The sequence below is a fragment of the Maniola jurtina genome, chromosome 25 (genome assembly GCF_905333055.1).
Source record: "Maniola jurtina chromosome 25, ilManJurt1.1, whole genome shotgun sequence".
Taxonomy (NCBI): domain Eukaryota; kingdom Metazoa; phylum Arthropoda; class Insecta; order Lepidoptera; family Nymphalidae; genus Maniola; species Maniola jurtina.
Window position 1 is genome coordinate 5,342,452 of NC_060053.1, and position 19,638 is coordinate 5,362,089.

The 19,638-nt window shown below is 35.6% G+C and overlaps 1 protein-coding gene across 6 annotated transcripts in view; it reads right to left on the reverse strand.

Annotated features, from left to right (window-relative positions):
* LOC123878161 (calpain-B-like) overlaps positions 1-19,243 on the reverse strand; it is a 44,968-nt gene extending 25,725 nt beyond the window's left edge. For 3 of the 6 annotated variants that reach the window (XM_045925263.1, XM_045925258.1, XM_045925259.1), the window contains exons 1-4: positions 19,120-19,243; positions 14,429-14,799; positions 12,394-12,423; positions 8,197-8,208 (exon numbers count right to left, since the gene is read on the reverse strand). In XM_045925263.1, the coding sequence (XP_045781219.1) occupies positions 8,197-8,208; positions 12,394-12,423; positions 14,429-14,716 (330 nt within the window). In that variant the 5' untranslated portion in view covers positions 14,717-14,799; positions 19,120-19,243. Of the gene's footprint in view, positions 1-8,196; positions 8,209-8,950; positions 9,210-11,059; positions 11,280-12,393; positions 12,424-14,428; positions 14,800-19,119 lie in introns of those variants that run through there. The other 3 variants (XM_045925264.1, XM_045925262.1, XM_045925260.1) reach the window with 2 other exon arrangements.
* Between the last annotated feature and the right edge of the window lie 395 nt (positions 19,244-19,638).

The window sequence follows — 19,638 nt, forward strand, 5'->3', positions numbered from 1 at the left end:
TTCACTTTCTTCAACCGTTGACAATCTTTTGAGTGGAGATGCCTTTACTTCAACATTGGTTAGTACAATTTTAGGAGGATACGATCTTCCAAAAACCACTCTGTTAGCTTTTTTATTAATCACTTGACCTTTTTCTACCACAGCTACAGTTTTCTTAGTCGCTCCATTGTCTACATTAGATGTTTCTAACGGTTGAACAACTTTAGTAGCCCAAAACGGTTTATAAGAACTATATCTTCTAACATTTGACTGCTGATATTCGAAATCAGAAACTTTCGCCTTACGAAAGTCCGTGAGCAGTCTTGTAAAGAAGCCTGGATTTCCATTTTCTTTGGCATCTACTTTGCTTTTATCTTGTTTCAGTATCCGACCAGATTTCGGGGATAGGATGGTAACGGATTTTCTTTTCCAACTCTCAACAGCGTTAACTATGGTAACAGGGCTTGTGAAACCAGTGGTTACGCGCTTGGAATCTTCTTTGAACAGTTTTATGAACTCACTTTCCTGTATTTCTAACATGTCGAGCACACGCGTTGAATCTATTAGATGAACTGATTCTTTGTTTTACTTTACATTTAATTTAAATTGGGTAATTAGTATAACCTAGAATTAATGGCCCAAGGGCCGATTTAGTACCTGTTATTATGAGTTTTGGGTACAAGGGCTGTGATTATCAGTTTAAAGGCAAACAGCAGCAGTTTAAAGTGAGGACCGGTCAGTGTCACATATTGTACTAAAACCTATTTTTCACGTCCTTGATAGTCCTATATCGATTTTCCAATAAAACACTATATTTAGAGTGGTGATTAAAGTATTTGTAAGCTTTGTTCTCCAGATTTATTAAAAGAGGAAAACGTTATTGTTTTTAAATTGTTTAAATTTGGTTTAAATTGTTATTTTGTTATCTCACTTATATTGGCTCAAAGTTAAGTGCACATTGCATTATCGAAGCTGTTAGAAAAATATAACTTTGCGAAATATTTGCGAAATATTTTCAATAGTTTTAATGTTGACGATTTTTCGTCATAAAGATTTAATCCAAGTATTTACTTTTAAGGGGAACTAAGCTTTTTTTTTAAGCTCTAGTATTTCGGTATAAAGTATGATAATATCACATTTTTCAATGATTTGGTTCTCTTATCATCACTTTAACAGTCTAAGCCCTTTTAATAACGATTTTTAGTAAATATTTAGGGAAAAATTGTTTTGTTTTAGAATCTAGACACGTTTCATTAAACACACATTAAAAGTAATTTGTTGGGCAGTTTTTTCTCAAACTTTCAGGACCATTTCGTGTGTCCAACCACAATAACAGGAAACTATTGACTGGCAGGACAAAATGGTGATAATGGACTCTAATAAATTAAATGTTAACGTATGGTGCTTTTATGTAGATAAAAACTTCACTCCTATTTCCCTGGCGAATAGTGCTTATTAAGCTTGTAATATACAAAAAGCTAGCATAGCTGATGGTGCATAGTTACGATTACGTTATTAGTACGTTGGCGATAAATTATTTACTTTGTAAATTACATACTAAATATATTATAAATTACTTACTAAATTATTTACTAAATTTTACCCAATATTGGGAAAAGTATATACTAAATTTTGGCCCAAAAAATTGATATAATGTTTGTGTAAATAATTGTTTACCTATAAAAGATTTTTCATACAGTTAAGAATCCAATTGAATAAGGACCATAATATTGAAAAGCACAGTATTTCAAATTAAAAAATATTTAGTCATTTTACTGGTTTTCTTTGTTCTGGATGGTGCCAAATGCCAATATAATTCCATATCCCTAATTATTCGAAAATGATACCAAACTTGGCTTAGTAGCTTAACTGGTGTTGTATCAAGATCAGACTGAGAGCTCTCCCCAACCCAAAATTTACATAAAAAATCTGGATGGCTCCACTTCTAAAATCCTTCTCTGGGGCCTAAGGATCAATCCTACCAAATAAAATATCTTGTTCACGAAACTCCCTATAAATTGTTTTACTAGGATTAATAGTATGGTAAAATTTAAAGCATAGCATCAAGACGAAGGAACAAGTATGGCCCCAAGGTATTCCCCTGCGGAACGCCATGTCATTGCTAGGTGTGGTTTTAAAATTACACCTCTGTGCCCACTTTAAGTAATACATCGATGGTCCCGTAAAAATAATTAGTGCCAACAGAGCCATTAATGGTACTAACAACTACTAAGAGAGTTGTTAATGGTTAAAGGATTAATCAGTTTCAATGTGAATGTAAAGGGACCTAGTTTTTTTTTTTTTTAAAGAATATTAGCCATGTTAAATGACTAATATTCCCCTTTCCTCCCCAACTAAGCGTCAGGCTTGTGCTAGGAGTAGGTACGACAATAGTGCAACGGGCGGGGTTTGAACCGTCGACCTTTCGGTTTTCAGTCCACTCCTTTACCGGTTGAGCTATCGAGGCTCTATTGTCCTATTATATTCTAGTTGAGTCAAAAGCTTAGTATAGATCATACCATTACAACAACTAAATTTATCTTAATTTAATTTAATTTTAATAACCAAAATATATTATTATGGTTTACTTTTAATTAAATACTTAAAAGATAAAGGATAATATCCACAGACAATGTTAGCCGCATCTTTAGGTAGACAAGGCGTTGATTCTGATATTTTTCTCTAAACTAAATTTAGAGTATCTGCATCCTTTTCCTTTTAATATTGCTAAAGTAGGACGGAAAATGTATTTTAAAGACTCAATTTTAGTGTGCTCTACAAACAATTGGTTCACGACTAGCGCCTAAAGTCACGAGGTGTGACAGTTCTAAATCAAATAAGGTTTGTCTGTCCTTTTCTTATGACATAGGTAAGAAAAAGAAGCAAATACTCTAAAATGAAGTTACGCATTACATTACTTTCAATCTTTTTTAAAATCGAGACGTTTGGTCTTATTTCGTCCAAGAAAAGGCGGGATTCCGCTATAATAAAGTCAGTAAAAACCGAAGAGCTGCTATGGCAAAATGTTTCTATTTATGGATAAACTACCTACAGCGGGATTTAAAACTTGTATGGGTATCAACTTTACCGCATCGCCCACACGTTTGATCTTTTATGTTTGTGTAAATTCTTTACGCACTGTCACCTTGAACTTGTTTAGGGTTTTTTTTTTAATCGTATAATGCATTTAGCTCAGAAATAAGAAGTTACTAAACAACTTCTATGTCTTTGGTTTAAGTAATATCCTCATGATCATTCTATCGCCGACTCACTACTGAGAACGGAAGAGTTTGGCTAGTCACGCCAAGTGCAGATTGGCAGACTTCTTCACTTTGAGAACATTATGGAGAACTCTTAGACATGTACGTTGTCTCAAGGTGTTTTCCTTCACCGTTAAAGCAAGTGATATTTAATTTTTTTCCCGAAAATTAAAGGTGCATGCCTGGGATCGAAGCCCCGACCTTCAGAATAGAAGGCGAACGTCTCAATCACTAGGCTACCACGACCCATGCTATAGTATCCTACTAATATTATAAACGCAAAAGTTTGTATGTATTGATGTATGGATGGATGTTTGTTCTTTCATACAAAAACTTCTGGACGGATTTGACTGAAAGGAATGGAGATAGATTATACCTTGGATTAACACAGGCTACTTTTTATTCCGGTAAAATAATGAGTTCCCACGGGATTTTTAAAAACCTATATCCACGGGAACGAAGTCGCGGGCATCAGCTAGTATAATATAAGACCTTCCTTCATCCACACTAATATTATAAATACGAAAGTGTGTCTGTCTGTCTGCTACCTTTTCACGGCCCAACAGTTTAACCGATTCTGACGGGTACAGGGTTAGCTTATATCCCGGGGACGGACATAGGTTATTTTTTATCCCGGAAAATCAAACAGTTCCCACGGGATCTTTAAAAACCTAAATCCATGCGGACGAAGTCTCGGGCATCCTCTAGTAAGAAATAAAGCCAAAAAAATTAATCGAAGTTTTACAGTAAGTAAGTTACGTTTGTTCCACAGAACCATATTTAATTTAAGTTTTTATAATTAAAGATGGCGGTTATAGAAGTGTCTAACAAAATCAATACAGCAATGACATAGGGTAAAAGGTCGTTAACTGTCTAGACAATGGACCCCTTCCTAGTTTAGGTCTCGACGTCTCGTCTACTGGACTCCCTACTGAGACGTGCATTGGAGTTAAAATAAAAAGGTATAGGAATATGAAACTACTTGGCGGTACTTTCTTGCCAGTAGGATGTGGTAACTAGAACGAATGTTTCCACACTCAAAATTCAAAATATGCTTATTCAATTAGACTTTTACAAGTACTTTTGAATCGTCAAGAGCATCTACCAATGGTTCGGAATGCCTTTCCTAGCGAGAAGAACCAGCAAGAAACTCGGCGGTTGCTCTTTTCAAAGATTTGATATACATACAAGATTATGCCATGCATACAAGTAATTAAAGTCCCGCGCATTGCTGGAGCGAGCTGCAGGTCAACACTGGTAGACTTTTGCTAATAGGTATAGGAAAGATCATTTCCTAAGCTGAACTCTTTAGGGGTCCGTTCCTCAAAAGAAAAAACGGAAACCTTATAGGCTCACTTTGTTGTCTCCCTGTCCATCCGTCTGTCGTTAAAATATATTCGTGAATAAATAAATAATCAGTATTTTCAATTTTCAAAGTAAAGATAACTATACCAAGTGGGGTATCACATGACAGGGGATTTACCTGTACCTTATAGAACAGGTTTTTATGCATAAGTTTTTATTTATCGCAAAATGTCAGAAAAATACCCGGGTACGGAACCCTCGGTGCGCGAGTTTGACTCGCACTTGGCCGGTTTTTTTACTGTAGTGACCATTTTTTTCGTGAACATAAAGATAAGAGGGTTTCAGACTCGAGCTTGGTCAGTGAAGAAGCCCATAATAAACTCAACCAGGTCCAGGGTTTTGACCAGAAAGGACCCATACTTCAATTTCAATGGTAGCTCGTAAAGAAAATATTATTTAGCTTTTAACCAACAAGTACTTTATAAAAAAGTCAGGGTTAGTATTTTATAGACCATCTGGTTGTTATCTTGTTTAAATCGTAAGATCACCAGTTGGCATACTCAACTAAACGTAGTTACGATGCCAAGATAAACATTATGTTGGAAGATCAATCATTTAGATTGAATTTAGTTTTTTTAACCCCCGACCCAAAAAGAGGGGTGTTATAAGTTTGACGTGTGTATCTGTGTGTCTGTTTATCTGTGTATCTGTCTGTGGCACCGTAGCGCTTAAACTAATGAACCGATTTTAATTTAGTTTTTTTTTGTTTGAAAGGTGGCTTGATCGAGAGTGTTCTTAGCTATAATCCAAGAAAATCGGTTCAGACGTTTGAAAGTTATCAGCTCTTTTCTAGTTACTGTAACCTTCACTTGTCGGGGCTGTTATAAATTTTTAGTTTACACTTGTTTAATCATCATCATGATCAACCACGCGGCTCACTACAACGTACGGGTCTCCTCTCAGTATGAGAAGAGGTTGGCCATGCAAACTGTGTCAATCAACTCTCATCGGCGGTGTTCCCACTAGATTACAACATGGGGTTATTCAAGGGGCAGACGAACAAATTCCTGAAAGGCCGGCAACGCATCGGCGGTAATCTCTGATGTTAGGTAGTCTTTGATGCTGCAAAAGTTCATGGATGATGGTTAATCACTTAACATCAGGTGACACGCCTGCTCGTTTGCTCGTTATTTTATTATTAAAAAAAAATAGTCCGCCACGCTTTTGGTCAAGTGCGGATTGACAGACTTCACACACCTTTGAGAACATTATGGAGAACTCTCAGGTATGCAAGTTTCTTTAAGATGTTTTTCATCGCCGTTAAAGTAAGTAATGGCGTGCAAAAGAAGAGGGTTTAGTCCAGCAGTGGACTACAACAGGCTTTAGATGATGATGACGATGACAGTTAGAGAACTCGTAACAAGATACGTGTCGAGGTTTCGACGTCACTGGCAGAGGTCAAATGTTCCTACATTTGACGCTAGCATATGAATCTAGTTTTCCTTGATTTCACGTCCCCCATAGCCTAATATTTATCATACGCAACATATAGTACGCGACATGTTGACATGACAATCGGGGTATGAGTAGTGGCGTGCACAGGGTTTAAAGGCATTAAGGTATGAACTTGTTTTCTGGCAGGTCATAATGGAAAATAAGTGTTGATTTATTACAACTGGGTAGGCAGTACTTCTATGCCTCTATGAGCTGCACGCCACTGGGTACGAGGCGGGAGGACGCCCCACAGACCCGCACGTCACCCGCGCTATCCCGCACCGGTTAGCGCGTTGTATGTACGGGTGTGCACTGTGCGGGGCGTCCCCACCCCGATTGCCATCTCGACCTGTCGCGTACTATACCTACATTGTTACTAAGCATAATATAAAACGTGAGTAATCTTTCAGAGTTCCCAATTGGCCAATTACCTACTGGAATTGTTGAGCCAAGGTCGCTTGAAGGATTATGTCCTCATCATAATAGTCTCCATCAATGAAATTGAAACCCAAGTTAACGGAACGGAACTAGGAAGTGCAGTTTCGAGGAATATCTTTAGTCATAAAAAACAGTATTTATATGAGTCTTTGTTGCTTGAAATAAACTTCTATAAGTACTTATGTATTGCAGTCCATGCAGTACTGCGCAACGACATGAATAGTAGATAATTCAGGAATTAGGTTGACTAAAGAATCTTTATGCGGCTACGTCAATGCCCAAAAACGCCATAATCAACGCGTTAAACTCTTGAACGGTTAACGTCTAATGCCAATTGAATTGGGGTTAAAATCGTCTAACGCCAAACGGCATTCTGAATGCCGTTGTACGTTGATCGTAGCTACGTCTATGTTGAACGGAAAACGCCGTTCAACATCGCGTTGTTCAGAGTTGCATTAGAAAAATTCTACTAACTTGGTATCACTATCCGAGGAATGTTAAGTAAATAAACATTTTGTACTCTTTGATCTATCTCAGTGAATTGCCTCAGCAACTACATATTATAGGCCGAATTATGAATCACACCCATAATTTCATCGAATATTTTACTATTACATATAAGATTTACTATATCTTTAAAAAATCCTATAGTAAATAAGGAATCCGAAGAGAAATTCTATCAAATGCATCTAAGAACGACGGCCTGGAAGTTCTAATTATTTACGACAGTTGAATTTAGTGTTATGTTTGGTATAATTTGATGTACATCTCAGTAAATTGCCTAGAGGCCGAGTGATGAGTCATCTAGTACCGCGCATTGAACGCATATTTTACCATAACCAATAGATGATACAAAACACGTAACACGTAACACGTAATAACACGTAATGTTTACAATTAGCATATAATTGCACGTACGTGACGCTGTTGCATCGTGACAAAGAATGCTTGGTTCTCTGGTGTTATAATTTTTTATTCCTCAGCTGCGCGAACTCTTTCTGTTTTTTTTTTTTTTATTTGTACCGGAAAGTTGATTTTATTTTTTTAATATTCCTTTTATAAAAAAATAGCGAGCAAACGAGCAAGCGGGTCACCTGGTGTTAAGTGATTATCCTTTGAGCGGAAAAAGAGCAGCAACATTTTTAGTTTCGTATAGGTAGGACAGTTACCTATGAGTTTCGAGACGATTATGACCCTACACATACTTTGTTAAAAATCTTTTTTTTTTTTAAATTATATAGACTAGCGCTTGGCTGCAATCAGACCTGCTAGCAAGTGATGATGCAGCCTAAGATGGAGCGCGCTTGCCTAGAAGTTGCCTATTCACTCTTAACTTGAAGGTATCCATATTATAGGTGGAAGGGATAACTGACGCAAGAAGGGCGTTCCATATCCTAGCTGTTCGAATTAGGAAAGAGGAAGCAAATCTATTTTGTTGTTACAACTAATCAAATTTAAATTATCTCGCGTTCAATAGAAGTTTAACTACTTAATATTTCAGCTAATAAACCGTGTGGGATGTGGGTTTATTATTTATTTATTTAAGGTTACTCGAGTTTACTCATCGAATACCGTTTGGTGTTTAAGTTGAGGTCATAATATGCCGAATTCATAAATTATATAGGAACAACAGTCTGATTAATCATTCGGTGATTCCTTCATACTTAATTGAAATAAGTGTAATAAGGACCCAGTGATTGTATTTAATGTTTGTACCCACCTGATAATCCAGCTACAAAATCGGAAGACATGGAAAAAACATAAAATTAGGGACTTTTAATGAGACAATATGTTGCAAACTTAGGTGATACCTTACTCTGTCTGTTAGAAACCCTTTCACTATAAGATCTAGTTATAAAGAATAAGGACTGATGCATACAGAGTGGAGGAGACAAGTTTTTTGGATAACTTTATGTGCCTCCTCTGGTTAATAACCTGTTGACTGGCGCCTTGTAAAAGGGCGCCAAAATCCGCCCAGAATGACTCACTAACATAGTATACTACACTAATCTAAGCATAATCACCATTTTATAGTTCTTAATGCTCAGCAGAAACTGCTTATACTCAACCCGTTTCCTATATATCTTTCAGGAATATTCAACTGGGCGCCATAGTTAAACAACGCTTAGACCAACTGGTTAATAAGTGGCACCCGGTGCCTTGCAAAAGGCGTCTAAATCCACTCCGCCATATCTCACTCACACGAGTACACCACACTAATCTTAGCATACTCACCACTTTATAGTTCTTAATGCTGGGCAGAAATCGCTAATGCTCAGCCTCTTTCTTCTGGAATACTTTGTTTATAATAATCCCGATCGCATGGACAACACAGTTTAACAACGCTTGGACCCCTTGGTTAATAAGTGGCACCCAGCGCCTTGCAAAATGGCATCTAAATCTACACCGCCATTTTGCCACGCCACATCACACTCACACTAGTAGATATACTACACTAATCTAAGCATACTCACCACTTTGTAGTTCTTAATGCTGGGCAGAAACCGCTTATGCTCAGCCTCTTTCTTCTGGAATACTTCGTTTATAATATTTCCGATCGCCTGGGCGCCATAGTTGAGCAACGCTTGCCCCCCTTGGCTAACAAGCTGCCGGCCGGCGCCCTGCAAAAGGGCGCCAAAATCCGCGCCGCCATTTTGCCCCGCCATGTCTCACTCACACTAGTACACTACACTTATAGTCTATCTCACTCTGCTATGACATTTTTGGGGTTGACTGGAGAAAGGAGGGTAAGATTTATTTTTAGTGTGGCATTTTTTTGTGCTGTGTGATATAAAATAATGGTCCAGTGTGATAAACCAGAATTAATTTCTCAATGATAACAGTATCACAGATTTGTGGTAGAATAATAGACATAGCATAAGCCCCACTAGCTGTTTTACATGAAATAGATAAATAAACTTTGATTTTACTCTATTTATCCAATAATATAATTATAAAAAATTAACACAATTATGTTTAGCTATTAAAAGCAAATATATTCTTTAAATAGTGATTACAATACCAATAATCTTGTAAAACGGGTAGTAATTTGTAATACTATAACTGAGTAAGTAATGTAACATGATTCACTTATTTATACAATTACACTAGCCAGTTAATTGCATGTAGTCACTAATCACATTTTATTTTCCTCTTCCTTTAAGGACTTGTGTTAGTTAAATGCAGTTTTATGTAAAATTTCATCATTATCATCATCATCATCAGTCAATGAATAGATTACCACTTCTAGACATAGGTCTCTTGTAGGGATTTCCACATATTTAAAACTTGGTGTAGGTAATTTACAGCTTTGCTTAGAGCTAAAACTTCTTATTTTTATTTAAGTACTTAATTTGATGACAACACAGCCTTTTCACCTTATGTACTTTATTCCTGTAAGAAATATACTGTATCTGACAACTTCTGAATCTATTATATTATATTAAACACATACTAAAGAATAAAGGAAAATTGCTTGAGGCCTGGATTTTTTATTCTAAACTTGAGGCATTTGTTAATTTCAATACTTAGGAACATTTTCTACAAAAAAGTTACTGAGTACAAGTTACACTACACCACTGAACACTGAACTGATGCTGTGGGAAGCAGATAACTATATTATTGAGTAAATGACATCATAGATGCTAGTAGCTGGCAGTGTGTTAATTGATCCACAGCAATTTTTTACATATTTGCCTATTATGTGCTAACAGGTACATACATTATCTTACTGTACACTGACTAATTCTTTTGTACACAATAACTAAACTAAACTAAATTGACTGGTTTAAGGCAGCACACTTTGACTTTGCTCAGACTTAATACACAGTTAAAACAAGACAGTGTTATACCGCTGGCATATATTTGTCTTGTTTTAACTGAAACTTAAGTCTAAGCAAAGTTAAAGTGCGCTCTTTAGATTTCAACCTAAATCTAGTCTAATCCATTAATCTAATCTAGGGATAGCAATACATTAATTAGACCTATAATACATTTTACTATCATCATCATAATCACCCCATCGCCGGCTCACTACTGAGCACTGGTCACCTCTCAGAGTGAGAAGGGTTTTCGCCATAGCCTACCAGGCTAGCCAAGTGGGGATTGGCAGACTTCACAGACTTTTGAGAACATTATGTAGAACGCTCAGGCATGCTGGTTTTCCTTCAGTATAAAAGCAAGTGATATTTAATTACTTAAAATGCACATAGCTCTGAATAGTTATAGGTGCCCAGGATTGGGCAGGAATTAATGAGAAAAAAAATCCTATTTAATTAGTAGGACTGTGGGTTCTGTACTGCTAAGAAAACTACATTGTGTTCTAAATTTAACTAGTCACCAGATAATGCATGGGTGGAGTCAAGAAATTTATAGAGTAAGAATGTGTGATACATTTTTGTAGGTCATTATACAAACTAGTTCATTCTACAATAGATAGTTACTCATATGAAAGGTTATCTACACTACACGCACGATAATTCAAGGTTCTTTACGGTGTTATAACCACTTATTATTACCGCAATAAAATCTCAACAGATCAAAATATATGAGGTCACACCGTCTAAAATACGTGTTCAAAATACCTGTAACTATTCAGGATAAATCTCATTTCGTCACTTGCACATATATCACACAGCACAAAATATATATAGCCACAATATTTACCACATATTTTGACAAAAATAACGCGTATTTTTACTGAAAATTAACAGATAAATCAACAACACAACCGTACCCAAAAATCTCTCACGAAAATTGACAACGTATAATACGGCTAATTAGAAAACAACGCTTCTTAGTGCACTGCAAGCGGCAAGCTACAAGATGGAATGAGAAATCATTGGTTCACTGAACGCGGTAGGATTATAAGCTGAGATTCTTGCCAACCCACGAATGACGTAAGACCAGCGTAAGACTTCATTCGTTCATTGATTTAGATTTTATCTATCTCGTGTTTTGAAACTTTTTTGAAATGATTCTCTTCGTAAAGATTATTTTTATTTTGAATCTTTTATTAATGATGATAAAATAAAATAAAAAAAGTAACTAGGTACTTAAACCAAAATCAAATTAATATTTGATTTTTAATTCGGTGTTAAATGCGGCAACACCCTAATTAAACACTAGGTCAGCGTTTCCCAAACTTTTTCCATGACCTATTAATTTTAGTTTTCATGACCGACTACCTTTTTTTTTTAACTTTTTTTACATCATATTCAACTTAAGTCTCGTAAAACGCATTTCCTACATAAATCAGTCTATGAAGTGTATGAAGTGGATATAAATAAATGAGCGAGTCCCAGTGGTAAGCCCCTACGCAACCTAGAAGACTATTAATACCTACATAACATAGGTACCTTACCCTTAAATTAATAACTAAATAGGTATTGCAAAGGTAATGTATGATACCTACCTCCGAAGTCCTATGATGCTAGGTAGTAGGTAAAACGCTTTATGTAAATTTGCTTGATATATCATTATGTTTTCGCACACAACACAAAACGCACAACAAGCGCAACAAGCAAAGGTGCTTTCTCTACATTCGGGCTTGGGCCTTCTTAGAAAGTTGTTTTCAATAAAGAGCGCATAATTGATCGCAAAATAAGATCACCGAATCATGTGTAATATTTTAAATAAGATCATATAAGGCCGGCGTCATACGGCCGACGGGTCACGGTGGTTTTTGTTGGTGGCCTTAAAAAACTCGTTGAATATCACACGGTCGAGGTAATTGTTCAGGGCATGAAGTTATTAAAAGATTTCAAGTGGCCTTTGTTTTTATATGAGAGGTTGGTTCTTTTAATAAAAATCTGTTTCATAGACCGTAGGTATTGGAGGTATATTCTTGTATTTTCTAAATCAACAAGAGTTTTTCATTTTCGTAAGATATTTTTCAACGGAAAAGAAAGTTTCTTACCTCTCCTTGCTGGCTTTCCTGTGCCGCGTCCTGATTAGCATTAACATAATAAAACAAAATTTAAAAATGCAGGGTTTCTCTAATATTTTTTCAAAACATTTTGTGTAGGTACCTACTTGACTCTAAAAAGTGTGTAGAGTTTTGGAGTTATACAATTAGCTTAGCTTAGGTAATATAATTTTGTAGCTAAAACTTTTGTTTTTTGTTTTGTTTTGTTGTGAAGAAAAGAACCGCTTAGAAAGGATATTTAGGAAATTTTGCAGATTCAGGAGTAATGAAATGACGTGTGGACGAAAGCGGTTTTAAATAGCTACTAGTTCACAAAGTAAATATTCGTCGGAAACGTCTACCTAGAGGTATGTAAAGGGAAAGCAACGTCATAGGCTAAAAATGTCGACCCAAGGGAACACATGGCATGGGAGATATATTTACATCAACCACAGACGTATGTATTTCCCCTTTCAGGTTATTAGAATCGAATTTCATGAATTCCTCTACCTTTTTGTTGTAGGTACAGTTACTGCGCATTATTCTAGAATACTACGAGTTTATCAAGCTCCTTCAGACCCTAGGGTCACGTAAATCTTACGACAAATCGTCTCCTTTGTGGACCTTGGGCTGGCTTATTTTTTGCACAAACTAATTCAACGTTCAGCGCAGGAATACATCCAGCTTCTAAAAATCATTCTAATGAGGGTTGACTTGTTGGGTTAAAAAATTAGGCTACTTAGCTATAAGTTTTATCATAACATAACATTTTTATGAATTTAAAACTTAACGTCGAGTTTTTCAGAACATTCCTACCTAAGTACGGTAAATTATTTTAAGTTAGTTGAAGACCTGGATCAATGTACGAAACACAAATCAAACACCAAACCCCAGAGTCTATATTATCAATATTTCCGTCCAAATTTTGAATTGGCTCAAGTTCAAGAACACGCAAATTCAACAAAGCAAAAAAATTGGTTTCTCCATTAGGAAACTCGTGCGAATTTCCTCAATTTTATGGTAGCTGACAATCTAAACCAGTTTCACCTACTAGCTTGCGTAGCTCCAAAATTTGAAGCTATGTAGGTATATCTACGTCATATCATGAATCAGTGTCTAATGTGGGGTTCCACACATCTGTCCATGTGGACCTAATCCGTGTGGTTACACGGATTAGGTCAAAAGCCCTGATTATTCATCAAAATGTAATAAGTAGGTACGTACTTTGCTATGAAGATTATAAAGATGATATCATAAATTCATTGTTTATACGGTGAATTAAAGACTTGGGCGCACATAACAGCGATGCGAGATTACAAATTATTTAAGGAAGACACGTATACAGTACAAAGGCTTAGTACAGATCTTGAAATCCCGAAGACCGTAAAAGAGCGGAAATTGGAGTATTTCGGCCAAATTATGAGAAATAGCTAATATGACCTCCTTCAGCTCATTAAAATAGACCACCTGGCCGAAGAAGAACATCGTGGCTCAAGAATTTACGGAAAGAGTACTCGATCTCTTTTCCGCGCAGCAAGAAGGTGCAGACAGTCCCATTGCATGCCAACCTCCGGTAGGAGATGACACTTCAAAAATAAGAAGAATTCCTTGTTTTACAACTTAGAGGAGGAGGTTGCACACTTCTCCGTCACGCATTTTGTTTGCCTTGAAGGTTTATTATACGGAAAATGATCGTGTGAATTTAAATCGCCTCCAACCATGAACTTAAATGTAACGATAAATACTTAATTTTATTTATACTTTGGAGTTTTAAATACTTAGCAGCCAAAGTAAAATCCTTGATTTCTTTGACTCGACTAAGAGAACGAGATTCCAACTTTTTTGCAATTATCATCAGATGTAAGTAATTGGTGATGACTGATTATAAACAGAGCCACGATCGATACGTAAAAACCTCCAAGTCATCCAGTTACCGACCTGAGTCCATGTTGTTTAACCAGCATGACGCTAGTTAATATGCGCTGTCAAAAGCAAGACTAGTTTGATAAGATAATTTAAATAATATAATATCATGAAAATAACATACCTCCAAATTAACATTCACAGCAGCGCAAGCCTCTTCAACCACTTCTTCAACAGCACCACTTTCATACTCCTCGGCAGGTAGAGCCGGGTACAATTTAACCCCGGAAAAGAAAGAATCATCTTCCGAAGGAAGGCTAGGGTACAAACTGCCGTTGCCAATCAGAGGCTCCGAGCTGCCTTCACCCCCTCTTTCCTTGGACAAGAACCCCCTCACTGCTGACGCGGCATTTGCGCTTCTATGCCACCCCCAGCCGTTCGCCCGAAAGTTTTTCGGATAGTAAAAAGACATGTTTTCAGTTCGAAGACACTATAACACAGTTCACTCACTCCACTCGAAATAACCGCGGCGTGCAGCGTGTTTGTTTATATGAACTGAAACAAAGATTGAGATTCGTTATTGAGTCACTCGTGACGTAGAATGCTTTCCACATTATTGTTGAAATAAAAGTGTAGATATATAGTATGAATCAGTTATTTTAATTTGGCAGTATCAAAAGTAGTCGTGAGTCGTGACCGTGAGAATTTTTAAATTTTGGATTGTATAGCTTCATCGAAATGGCTAATCTTAAAACACTTGATATAAGTAGATGGAGTAAAATGATCTGAGTTTTGCAGAAGAACACGCACATACTAAATTGGATATAACAAAATAAATATTATAGTAATTACCTATTTATCAAACTGAATTCGATAAAACGATAAGCTAGGTGTTTAATTAGATACGATGCACATCTATTTAGTTGTAATCTTGTAGTACAACTAAGCGTAAAACTGACACTAGGTTGATTTACTACAGATAAGTACCTATTCTGTAATTCGATCACTCAATTGGCTTCTAGTCTATTACATAAATAACAATAGTTCGCTTCACAAAATAGACAGGTAAATGCCTGCAAGCATGAGGAAATTGAATTCTGAATCCTTAGAGTGCACTCATAATAGTGCTTCGTAACAATCAATCTTATCTCCCAACCTTAACATACCTAGTTCGAATAGGTATATAAATTGTCGATTGAAGGCCAAATGTATTGTATGCATTTTACGATTAATCAATGTTAATCATTGTTAGAAAACGCTGCAAGCATTTTAGTGAAGAGCGTAATAATTATAGTTGGATAAAGTTTCATACATTTTTCGACCTCTTTTTGATTTGCTTTAGCTACTCAATTTTAGAAAGTTGATTTTTCTGATAATAGGTGTCTACTTTCTTCATGTTGAATGTCACCATGAATATATGTACCTAATATCTACTTAATTATATCATTTGTATCATTGAAAGTTTAGGTGGGTGAACGTTATTGTTAACAAATATCTGATGGTCCAATTCGATTCCTATTCAATAGAATGAATTGAAACGCAGCCAAACTTTGTATTTAGTCGTAAACTTCATGTTGCAATCCCTTGCAAATGCATCCTGTGTAATCTAAATATTATGATAAAAGTAAAAGATAACCGACTGATTTAGCAACGCACAGCTCTGACTACTAGATGGATTGGGCTGTTTGGTATGCAGATGGCTATTATAACGTAGACCAGCATTAAGAAAGTTTTTTGGAAAATTCAACCCCTAAGGAGGTAAAATAGGAGTTTGAAAGTTAATAAGTTACTGCCAGAAAAAGTCGTAATACCTAGAAACTGAAGAAATCGGTAAAGGTTTTGGCAAAATATATTCGGGCAGGTTAATGCTTTTTCTTCTGCTATGTAGGTACCTAAGTAGGGCATGTACAAAACTGTTTATAAATAAATAAACAAGGAGTGTCGTCAATTACAATAAATAGATTAAAGGGACCACTCCCATGGGCGCAGCGTGCGACCTCTAAGTGCCACCTATTACCATAAAGGCACAACAACGATTATTATCCAACAATTATTTTTTTTACATAGGGATTTTACGCAATTGCAGTTTTTGTTTCCGAAAATATTTTCAAAAATTACAAATGAATAAACATGATTAGATCGTGACATTAGGTGACCGTCCTGTTCACCTTATCACTGTTTATAAATAAATACAAGTGTAAATTAAAAATTTATAACACCCCCGACAAGTGAAGGTTACAGTAACCAGAAAAGAGCTGATAACTTTCAAACGGCTGAACCGATTTTCTTGAATTATAGCTAAGAACACTCTCGATCAAGCCACCTTTCAAACAAAAAAAACTAAATTAAAATCCGTTCATTAGTTTAGGAGCTACGATGCCACAGACAGATACACAGATACACACGTCAAACTTATAACACCCCTCTTTTTGGGTCGGGGGTTAAAACATCAGAATTTTTGCATGTATAAAGCGAATTTGTTAACTTAGGCAGTGCTCCTAGTTGACGTCAGTGTTTTCTGTAATTAAGGCAAGGTCTTTAATGGGAGTGGTATGATACACAATGACCCAGTTCACACTGTTAAACAAGCAAATTGATAGGGGTTTAGGGTTCCGTAATAAAGGAACCCTTATAGGTTATAGTCAACTCTTACGGATGATCAATATTGTCGTTACAAATTGAAAAGTGTAGAAAAAGAAACGGAAAAAGCTAAAAAATCCTGTTAAAAGCGACGAAATAATTAATTAGTCATTGAATAAAAAATACTAGCGATTGAATCGTTTGCCTACTTCAACAATAACTTCAATTTGATAGAATCAATAATTCACTAAGAAATAATGTATTTAGTTACAAAAATATGTATATACATTTGCAAAGATTTCATATAAAACCCAAATGAATGAAAAACATTAAGTAGGTTATGGGTACATTAACAGCCATCTAGTGCTTGAAAATAACATGAGAACAGAAATAAACTACTTACAGAAATTTTAAGGAAAATATTGAGAGGCTCCTATAAATAAACATTGGCAGCTGCTATAGTGTAAAGTTAATGATTGTTTTACCGGTGATAAATGTTTCATCTTGTAATACGAAATTATATACATAGACCAATACTTCCTTAATTGAGTAATGGGGCATTTCCCCACAAAACCATGTAGTTGAAAGTAGAACAAAGCATGTAGGTAAATAGGTTACGTTCTTATCAGGAAAATTTCGTTAAAGGATATGACTCAGTGTTAGCTCTATTATGATGAAATGATTCTATTAGTTATTTAGTAATAGATGTAAGCTTTCTACAATTTTCGGAATTTCAGAGACTGCTACTCTCTTATTTTATTGCTATTGGCCAGCCAATTATAATTGCGATTTTCGCAATGTAATCATCATAGCTTCCGTACTAGCCTCTCCTAGGTTTCTCATTCAAAGTGATCATTAGTATGGCTGCACCACAAGACAAGATCTTATAGGTATTAGCGCAACATGAAAATATGGAAGGCGAAATTGATGAAGTACCTAATTCCAATAGAACTTGTCTGTGAGTTGTGACGTCAAACCAATACATCTTAGCTCATGTGGTAAAACGCGTTGAAGTGAACGCCCGAAATAAAGAATATTACAAAGCACCTACGTATAAGTAAGTATTTACATCTGCACATTTATGCTTTGCAATCCAAATCGTGCTTTACGACTCTTCAATTAAATACCAAAATATTTCATACACACGAGTTGTTTATAGCATTGCTCCGTCAAGTCCCGGAAAATTAAACAGTTTAATGAGAATCTGTACCATTAATGTTAATAATACGAAAATAACAGTAAAATGTCAATAGTAACTAACAATAAATGAGAATGTTAAGCAACATAATAAATAAATGCAACAGGCTGCAGAGTTTAAGACAAAGGATAAAGCTTACAAGCGATTCATCTTTATATTACAAGAGGTCACTTGTTAAATCATTGAAAGATCTTATAAGATCGCGTCTTACAGTAGATATTCCTCTACAAGAAAAACAGCAATTGCCAATTTTATTTTTCTAGGCTAAGGTTCAAGGCTTTGAAATTTTTATTTGGCAGGTCACCAGTTTATATTGAACTAGCTGATGCCCGCGACTTGAATCGCGTGGATTTAGAGTTGTAAAAATACGGCAGGAACTTTTTGAATTTCCGGGATGATAATTATTAATAGCCTATGTCTTAAAGTATGTCCATGCATAAAATCAATTCAATCCGTTGTGGTGTGATTGAAGGACAAACCAACAAACAAACACACATTCACATTACGTAGTGTTTGTGACTTACAGCTGTGAAAATTATGAATTTACAAAATTCCTTTCGCAAACCGTGCCCTTAGCCATTAAAATTAAAAACCAGTCCCAGACGAAATAAATAAGGTTGAGGTGAAAGAGGTCAGAGGTCAGCGAGCTTAAAAATATTACACGGGCGTTGACTTACGGGGATTAAAAAGTTTGGGAACCGATGCATAAAACAAATTTTTAATTAAAATAGCGCGACGCACTTTTAAGTTTAAAAATATATTATAAAATGCACAAACTCTACATAAGCAGCTTTGTGCAAATACCTTTGCATTTTTTTAATTAAAAAAAAAATTAACTGTTAATTACGTTAATTACTATTAGAAAAAGTTTAGAGCTACGGAAGTATTTTTGTTGTTATCACGTGACCACTTGTCAGAGTCGTCAAGTAAAAAAAAACAGATGGAAATATAACTTAGTTTACCAGCTAAAAACTGGTATTTCTAAGAAAACTCTACGATGGATAAGGTGAAAACTAGTATAACCGTAAATTTTCTTTTATTACTAAAGAGTGTGCGAGTTAAATTTCAAAATAAAAATATGCGAAAAGTAAACTTACCACCAATAGGTACGTCACCAAAGCCCGAGAGCCCGAGAGCAGTTCAAGAGGAAATTGAATGAATTTTTAAAGTGAATGAACAAAGAGTGATTTGCAGCGATTTCCATTTTCCTCATTCATCTCTTGGCGAATGTTTCCCAAGCTCACAAAGCTACGTTCAAAAATATTTGAAACCAGTAGGAACCTGTGCGTGTAGTCCTGAGTCCATTAGTAGTTAGTTAGGTACTAATTAATAAGATTTAATATAATTTATTATTATTATTCATTTTTATTTCAAGTTCCTTTAAAACATGTTGATTTAATTGTTTAGTTACCTTTGGTAATACCTAATTCTATAAAAACTAACATACGCAAAACCTATTTATGAAATGACTTCTTTCAAAGCCCCATTATTATACCAATGTTACCCGTCTCTACTAAATAGAGTATGGACCACACGACACTCAATGGATGTGTTAAAAAACGAACATGTGAATGTCAACATAATTTAAACATGTTACTATATGTCAGTGTATGTAA